General features: G+C 39.9%; 1 protein-coding gene across 1 annotated transcript; it reads right to left on the bottom strand.

Moving 5' to 3' along the window:
• Window positions 1–236: 236 nt before the first annotated feature.
• On the bottom strand, window positions 237–2,423 carry MKRN3 (makorin ring finger protein 3). Its single transcript, XM_032395395.1, has 2 exons — window positions 1,048–2,423; window positions 237–605 (listed from the first exon to the last, which is right to left on the bottom strand). Exons 1-2 carry the CDS (start codon window positions 2,341–2,343, stop codon window positions 600–602), a joined length of 1,302 nt encoding a protein of 433 aa, XP_032251286.1. The 5' UTR covers window positions 2,344–2,423; the 3' UTR covers window positions 237–599.
• Between the last annotated feature and the right edge of the window lie 7,023 nt (window positions 2,424–9,446).

Raw genomic sequence — 9,446 nt, 5'->3', positions numbered from 1 at the left:
TTGTAAGTCCTTTATCTGTGTCTGCTACAACTGACCAGAGCCACTTGAATATCTGATTTCATTAGATGCTAACCACTGAGCCTGCGAAAAGGACAGAAAGATTATTTACACACCTCACGCTCAACAAAACAGCAAATCCTATTAGCCTTTCACTTTCAGCTTGCAGCTCTTCCATATACTATATTATATGATGGTGTATCTTTTATATATATCTCCAATTATGTAACTTTTATATACATTTATATGCATATACATAATTATTAAATATAGACTTTCAAATATAAATAATTTCACATCAAGCTTAACAGGATAAAAACATGTAAACATACACACCTGGTTCTGGTCAAGTAAAACACAAAACCACAAGGTAACCACATGTTCAAGAGTGCACTTGAAGGGGAATGAGGGAAGGAACAGACATGTAAACAACAAAGATGAGCAGTTGTACCACAAAGGCCCTGCGAGGGTCCATTTCTTAAGGCTGTAGTAGCAAAAAGCTCCTTGTTCAGTTAAGACTTCTCCCTTCACCCTGTCACATTTATTCTTGAGGGACTTCAAAATGAGTGTGGAAATTCTGTAAACACTAGACTAGAACTGAGTCAATCCTGTTGAAAACAGAGATGACAAAATAAACCATAAACTACAGTAATATTCATTTCATCAAACAATAACTTTAAGGACTTTTTGTTACAGTTCACCACAGTAAAGCACCATAACCTTGAAATGGGGATGGACAAGAAAACAGAGATGAATGCTTTATAAAAATGGCTTCAATAGCCTCTGTGAATGATAGATGTGTCTATAAACAGAAAACAAGCAACAGCAGATGGCAGAGCCTTAGCACAACAGACCACATGCCACAGCATAATGCCACAGATCAAACTGAAAAAAATTTTCCCGCTCATAATGAAGCAAGTCCCACTGGTCCTCTGAGAAAGAAAGCTCATCATTTGCCAGTGAAAGAAAACACTTAAACAACAGATTGGCCAGCCGAAGCATGACAAGCTCTTTTTTACTGCTTTTAAAGGGCATCTCACCCTCTCCCACCTGAGTAGGCTCCAAAAGTTGACTGCAGTGAGCACCGGATTCCCCAGCACCCTGCCTCTGAGGATCCTCTCCCGGGCCCTCAGGGTCTGCATGCTTGTAAAAACAGTTCTCTCCAAATGGGCAGAAACCCCTGCCTTCAGCAAAATACCTGCAAGTCTTGTTGCTCATTGCCTCCTTGTACTGCTGAATAAGTTTCTGCTTCTCTTCCTCCTCCTCCACCCAGAACTCACTGGGAATGACAAAGTTGGAGGTGACCCTGCACTGTGGACAGGACTTGACGATCCTGTTGCCAAACTGTTTGTCAGTCCTCCACCTGCGGATACACTTAAGACAGTAGGTGTGGTTGCAGTTGGAGAGGATGCCAAAGCGGCAGTCACTGGGGTTGGCTTTCTCATAGACAACCTCCATGCAGATGCCACACACTTTGTCCATACTTCGCTGCACTGCAAACGAGAGTTCCATATCCTTCTCGTGTGCTTCAATGCAAGCCTTTATATGGTCTGCCCTCTGCACAGCATCCACAGGGTGCAAGACCTGAAGCCCACACATATCGCATATCTCTCCATGGAGATACATGCAGCTCTCCCCACGAAAGCACTGCCCCATGGCAGCATCCCGGCAAAGCTGCTGCCCCCTTCCCACTGCAATCTGTTCCCTCTCAGTCACTGAGCTCTGCAGAGGAGCCCTGGGAACAAAAGGGAAAATGCGGCCCCGGTAGGGTTGCCCAGGAACAAACTCAATGGCATTCTCCCAGCCTTCTGCACCTGCTCCTCCAGCAGCTTCAAGGCCTGCAGTGTCTCTCTCAGCTTCAAAGAAACCCCTTTCAGCAGCCAAGCCAATCACAGGCAAGGAGCAAGAGGACGCAGCAGGGGGGGCTTCCGCCACTTCCTGAGGCAGGGTCTCAGTATGCGCAGCCGTGCTAGGGCCTTGGTCTGCAGAGGCCCAAGGCGGTGAACCATGGCCCTCCCTGGCCAACTGCCGGCCTGAGAGGTCATGAGAGTAACGACAGTTCTCCCCCTCCTTGCAAAGCCCATGCAGATAATACCTGCAGGTGACTTGCTTCGTCCAGCTGCCACCACTCCGGCCCGGCAGGCGACTGGGCCCAGCCCCTCCCCCTGCAGCCTGGGCAGGCCTCAGACGTGACGTGCGGAGGGGGGCCGGACCTGCAGCTGCAAACTGCCGGAAGACCGGGCGCGTGCGGAGGGAAGGCCCAGTTGCACCCTCCCCTGCTGCCTCGGCACCCGGAGATGCCCCAGGTGTCTCAGAGGCTTCAGTGGGAGCTGCAGGCTCTTCCATGGCAGCTTCGTCTCCCCAAATGGTACCGGAACTTCTCCGGTGTCTCTTCCTTTAGGCTTGAGGCCCAGAGAGCCGGAGCTGGCACCGGGGTGTCTTATCTATGAAGTGTGCATCTCTTTTCCTTCTCCCCTGCTCTCTTCCTGTGACTATGGGTTCCTACTTCCTCTCTGGGCAGGCGCGGCGGACACTTCCTGTGGGGGCAACGTCAGTCCTCTATTCATTCTGTACGGTCCGTACAGCGTGTTCGGTGATTCCGTATCCTCCTTTGTTCTCGTCAGTCGGGGCTGCCCCGCCCTTTCCCCGGCCTTTGCCCTGCTCCTCTGCACGCCAGCTGGCCGATCCCAATGCCTCTCGCTCGCGCGCTTCTCTGGAGGACGTAATCACAGCTCTTTGAGGTTTTAATTTAATCTCTTCCAGTGTTCACTCAGACACATTGTATTTTATTGCTTTTTCATATATGCCTGTTTTAAAAATCATAATCCCCCCGCCCCCCACGTCACTGCTTATGCTGGAACGTCTCGTTCATGAATATTATATATATATGTTTTTTTTTTTTTTTCCTGTTCACTCCATTTTATGTCTACATGGGTCTTTGTGTGTGTGTGTGTGTTTTTTTTTCTTCCTAGCCTTATGGCTGTCACTGTGGAAAGCTTTTTGTTGACAAGACATGATTTCTTTTGGTCTTTATTCTGGAAATTCTTGCAAGCTTACTTTGGAAATGCTCTTTGCAGGCAAGGCTTTAGCAGCGAGTGCTTCTGATCTGAGGCCACTTTAGCGCTTTCAGATGTCTTAATTTATAGTGATTTCCAATTCTCCCTTCCCACTGTGCAGAAGCTGCCGACCTCATACAATCCTGATGCAGCATAATAAGCTACTGTCCCCTGTGTGACCCTGGCTTTTATTTTCTCTTGCTCGCTTAACTCATGGTGGCCCTTTGTTCCCTGTCTTTCACGGAGGTTTGTCCGGTATTGTGACAGGCAAGCCTTTCATAATGTGTCCTCTATCATTCTGCTCACAAGTGGTGCTTTTTAATTTCCTCTGTGAGCTCTTTGTTGTTTTACAAATATATTTCAGTAGATGAGTAAAAAAAAAAAAAAAATGCCTCCTTTGCTAAGAGTACTTATCATGGATGTATAATGAATTTTATCATGTCGTTTTCTGCATTGAGAAATGATCTTTTTTTTTTTATTTTCCCCTTTTTCCTCTTAATGTGATTACTTGCACTGATAGATTTTCAAATATTTAATTTGCCATTCCCCCCCCCCCCAGGAACAAATCTTTCTGTGTTATGATGTTTTATCATTTTATGTATTACTGGATTTTGTTTGCCAAAACGAGTTTCTTGGAATTTATAACCTAATTTTTAAAATTGGAGAAAGTCTGAATAGTAGCACAGAAATCAGACTGAAGCAACTAATAAAAAAAAAAAAAAACGTGAAGTAAGGGTAATGAATCAAGTGTAATCTTTAAACGGATTATTGAGACCTAAATTTCTGGCTAAATTTATTAAGAAAAAAATGAAGAAGCCTCAAATAATATCAGAAATTTGAAAAGTGGTATCACTACATTAATAACAGACATGAAAAATCATGAGAGGTTATCAGAAACAAGGTTTAGCCATTAAGTGTGAAAATTTATACAAAATGGTCTTATTTCTAGAGCCACAACTATTATTAAAAATAGCAGGAGCAGAAAAAAGAAACAAATACTGACCTGTTACATAAATTAAATCTGTAATTAAAAATAATTCCCTAAATAAAAGATTTTAAAGCTTTCCATCTGAAATAAATAGGCAAAAAGTTCTATATTGTTTTCAGTCCTAGCCAGTACCATAAGGCAAGCAAAGAAATAAAAGATGTTACAATTATAAAAGAATTATTAATAGGAGACAGCAAAAAATTTAGAAAAAATTATTGATAAGCCATTAGATTTAATAAGCCCATTTAGCAAGGACATTGGATAGAAGTACAATATACCAAACAGTTGTATTTCCATTTCAGTCAAATGACACTTAAACATTTAAAATTCATAACATTTATAACAAAAAGTTAATGATCCCAGAAATCAAACTAAAGTTGTAGAAATTAAAATCATGTTTTATTTAGGAAGATTTAAAGAAATCAGGGGATCCTCTGCTCATGCAGTAGAAGCTAAGCTCTATATTTTTGAAAGTTAAGCTTTTTCTTATTTGGTAATTATGAGAATATTGCTGTTTTCCACCATGAATGTAGGACATCATGGTGATTTTGATTTTTTTTCTTTTGTATGGTTACTGAGTTTTGTACTGGGATGCCAGTTCTCCCCAAGCCTAACTTGCATTCTCTTTCCTTTCATAAATGCATTGGTTGATGGATATTCCTTTGACAGCCCTGAAGATTTTTATGGGGGGGGGGGAAACTTAGAGCATAAAGAGTGGATTTATATATCAGGCTTTTTACAGATTCACAAACATAAGAATCTTGAATATACAACTATTATTTGTTAAATGGTAATATGTTCCCAGCACTGTGTTTAATTTATATTTGATCCACTTTTTATAGACCAGCCCTGTCCAGTAGAATGTTCTGTGATGATTTTGTGCATGTTCTGTCCAGTATTCTAGTTTGATAGCTATTAGCCCCATGTGGTTCCTTTTTGTTTTTTCTTTTTCTTTTCTTTTTCTTTTTTTTTTCAGAGAGAGGGGGAGCACACCAGAGATGGGGGGAAGGGCAGAGAGAGAGGATGAAAAAGAATTTTAAGCAGGCTTCGCCACGGGGATTAATCTCATGACCCTGAGATCATGACCTGAGCTAAATCAAGAGTCCGCTGCTGAACTGACAGAGCCAGCCAGGCGTCCCAAGCCCCATGTGGCTCTTGAGTACTTGAAATGTGGCTAGAATAGCTGAGGGACTGAATTTAATTTTAAGGCATAGGGCTAGTAGCTACTATCTTGGACAGTGAAGTTGTAAGTGGTATTTGACCATACCATCTCCTCACTCAGGAGGGAGCAGAGATTTTCTAACCTGTCCAAGCCTGTGCAGCTGGCATTGGGCAGCTGTTTTCAGGCCGCCACCTGTGTGGCTCCTAATTCTGTTCGTGTCCTACCACCTTGTAGTGAACTGTACCTTCCAGTTTTATAGTGAAAGTATTTCATATATGCTATTAGAAACTAAAATTGCATGATTTTAAATATATGAGACTGAATAACTGGAAATGGGGCCATGCATGTAGAAAGAATAAGCAAATATTTCCCATCTGGGTCACATATCTATTCTCAGAGAATTTTCTCTGCCATAGTGCTGTTTTGTCCTGTTTTGCCCTGTTTTTTTTCTTTTAATTTATTTTTTTTTTTTTGATTTTTAAGCACTGCTGTTTTCACACAGTCTCTGAGAATACACATCTGATCATGTCTCTAGTTATTTGGCTCAGCTGAGTGCTCTTTCTTTCAAAAACCCACTCAGGAACTCAGGACTGGGACCTGAGACCAACTTGCGCACACAGCAGTCTTCAGGGCAGTGCAGGAGCTCCTCACGGGTCAGGATTTGGATGTCCAAGTGGAATGAATGAAAACAATGGCTCCACTTGAGCAGGCTGCACTAAGCACTTGGGTCACAGAATGACAAGGGGGGAGGTGGTTTCTGGCACTGCAGGGCTGAGGCACAGTCTAAGCAGCATAACAAAAGCCCCTGACACAGGAGACTTACTCAGAAGTGGACTGTAGGGATGGGTAGAAAAAATTCAGGAGGCCCCACAGACTTTTATTCCAAGTAGCTCAGGCCTGCTGGGCTCAGCCCCATGTACCGGATATGTCCATGTTTAAAAGACACATAATTGTCTCAAATTAATTTCCTTCAGCAAACACACCTGCTTCAGGTCCAACGTTTAGGTACTACTGTGGAGATGGGAACTAAAACAAGGGTCTAGAATCAGGCATCAAGGGTTCAAATCTGGAATACACAACTTTCTGAGGGATTCATCTTGGGCAAATAATTCACCTTTTTTTTTTTTTTTTTACCAAATTTGGCAAGTGACAATAACAGCAATAATAATCTAAGCGATTAGCTCACAGGTTTACTGTATTAAAGGAGATAATTCTTATAAAATGAATAGAGCAGTATCTGTTATAAGGGACAGTCTTTGAGATCTCCATAAATGTCTTTTGACTTTGAAATCAAAGAAATCAGAGAGGGAGACAAGCCATAAGAGAGTCTTAACTCTAGGAAATAAACTGAGGGTTGCGGAAGGGGAGGTAGGAGGGGGGATGGGGTAACTGGATCATGGGTGCTAGGAGGGCACTTGGAATGAGCACTGGGTGTTATATGCAACTGATGAATCACTGAACTCTACCTCTGAAACTAATAACACATTATATGTTAATTAATTGATTTTAAATTTTTTAAAAAATTAAAGAATCCTGCAGTTAAAGTCTCTAACCATGTCAATATGTTTTCTGGTATCTGGATACAGCAGTAGTATGTCTATAGGATCCTTGAAGTTTGGGCACATGAGACGTGAATGAATGAATACTTACTTTCTCATACTGATAGGCAAACTGACTTTTATTTTGAAATTGACAGAGGCAGTTTTTGCCAACTCTAGTTCAGAATTCAAACTCACCAAATTGTATACAATAATTATGTGCAGTGTTTTTTATATCAATTATGCTTCAATAAACCGAAAAAAAAAAAGTCAAGCTTTAAAGCTAGGTGAAATTTAAGAAAAAAATATTTTTTGAAAGTTCAGTTTTAGGTACTTTGTGCAATATTTTTGCCCCTTCATCACTTATAATTGTCATGGGATTCTGAGTAGAACAGGATTCTGTTAGCTCACCCTGGGACTGGGTGGGCTGTTTTGAGAAATTCATGTCTAGTCATCATGAATGAACAAATAGATAACAAGAAAGTTAATCAAAAATGCCTTTTTAATTCCATATTTCAATACTGATATTAAAAAAAAGTGTAAATGCTCCTCAAGCAACTCAATTATACTATCATAAAATTGCTCTGATGATAAAATTACACTGAATTATCTATATCGTAATCAAACACTGGAAATTTCAAGAAATTTTTGGATGCTTTCTACAAGTACGAAGAATTCAGGTATGTGTATACTTTAGCATGGGTAACAGAATTTTGTTATTTTCATATTGATCTATTTTATAGATCTAAAACATACTTAAACTTCAATTTCTAGCCAGATTAGCTTATATAAGGCTCTTCTTTCCATCTACAACAATGATAGAAATGGGACAAATACATGTAGTAAGTTCTTGAAGTACTTAGGAAACAGCTAATGTGGTAAGTGTTGAGGGACCAAACCCAAGACAGAACATTACATAACCAAATAACCCATGACTTATGAAAGAAATCACAAAGAAAATTAGAAAATATTTTCACTTGAACAGTAATGAAATTATGGCACATTAAAATATTTAGGATGCACTCAAAGCTATGCTTAGAGGCAAAATTTATAGCCTTAAATACATCAATAAGGAAAGGAGAAGCTTCATTTCCAGAAGTTTCAAAATAATTTTTAAAAAGGCAACAAAAAGAGATGGGGGTAGAATATGACATAGTAATGTTGGAGTCCTATTGCCTCCATCCAATTTAGGAAGAGGACATAGTCACTGTGCTATGGATATACACTCGGACCTACAAACTGTGGCCATAGGGATAAAAGGACAGAATTCATCTAACTTTTGGCTCCGTGGAATAGCGCTTTTTATTTTTTTAAAATATAAAAATAAAAAAATACTCATTATTTCCCACATTTCTTACTCTGTTCCTTTCCTCCTCCAAAACATTTAAGCAGTTTTAGAGAGACTTGTGAGCAATCATACCTAACTGACCAGACAGTGTCATTTGTCTCCCACATACCACATAAGAAAGCACATTAATATTTCTGGCCACTAGAGAGCAGGGATGTGATTGATTGAATAAGCTGAAGGGGGAAAAACCTGCAAGGTTTTAGAGATTTTGATACACAGTTAATATACTGACCAAATAGATGTTTATAAACACACTATATCCATCAAATTTAGCCTGTGAAAATTACACACCAGGCATTTATGACAATTAACAACATATTGGGTCTAAAGGATGCCTCAATAATTTCAAAGGATTGAAATAATTCTGAATATATTTCCTGACTCCAGAATAAATTTGAACCAGAAATCAATAATAAAATATAACTAGAAAATCATTTCTGTATTGAGATATTAATAACTCTATTCAGGGCGCCTGGGTGGCTCAGTTGGTTAAGCGACTGCCTTCAGCTCAGGTCATGATCCTGGAGTCCCAGGATCGAGTCCCGCATCGGGCTCCCTGCTCGGCAGGGAGTCTGCTTCTCCCTCTGACCCTCCTCCCTCTCATGCTCTCTGTCTCTCATTCTCTCTCTCAAATAAATAAATAAAAATCTTTAAAAAATAAAAAAAAATAAAAAAAATAACTCTATTCAAAGAAAAAAATCACAAAGTAAATCAGAACATACTATGATTTGATTACTAATGAAGGTGCCTATGTAAAAATTTGTTTTTGCTTCATGGAAATCAATGCTCCTTAGAGGAAATTGTATACCTTAAAAGGAATATATTGGAAAATGAGCAAGTCTGGTTATCTCTGATACAATCACTCTCCTTGGGTAATTGCAATAAAATGACAACAAATTTAACCAAAAAAAAAAAAAAATATATATATATATATATATATATATAGGTGAAGAAAATAACAAAAATGAGAACAGAAATTAATAAAACAAACATATAACAAGAATAACCAGAAGTTGATTCTTTAATAGGATTAGTAATGTGGGGGCACCTGGGTGGCTCAGTCAGTTAAGCCTCTGCCTTTGGCTCAGTCATAATCCCAGGGTTTTGGGATCAAGCCCCGCATCAGGCTCCCTGTTCATCAGGAAGTCTGTTTCCTCCACTCCCTCTGCCTGCCACTTCCCCTGCTTTTGCTCTCTCTCTCTGTCAAATAAATAAAATCCAAAAAAAAAAAAAAAATTTAATGTGGCTAAACCTCTGGTGTGCTTCACTGAAAACAAAAACAAAAAAGGGGGGGAATTACTCAACTAACCATTATCGAGAATGAAAAACAGTGATATTCTTACTGTTCACATATACC

Source organism: Phoca vitulina, unplaced genomic scaffold, assembly GCF_004348235.1.
Source record: "Phoca vitulina isolate PV1807 unplaced genomic scaffold, GSC_HSeal_1.0 scaffold84, whole genome shotgun sequence".
NCBI classification, from domain to species: Eukaryota; Metazoa; Chordata; class Mammalia; order Carnivora; family Phocidae; genus Phoca; species Phoca vitulina.
Note: the sequence above shows the minus strand (reverse complement) of the source record. Positions and strands in the feature narration are given on the sequence as shown.

Coding starts and splice junctions, on each gene's coding strand:
- MKRN3 (XM_032395395.1), bottom strand. CDS start 2,343: ATGGAAGAGCCTGCAGCTCCCACTGAAGCCTCTGAGACACCTGGGGCA.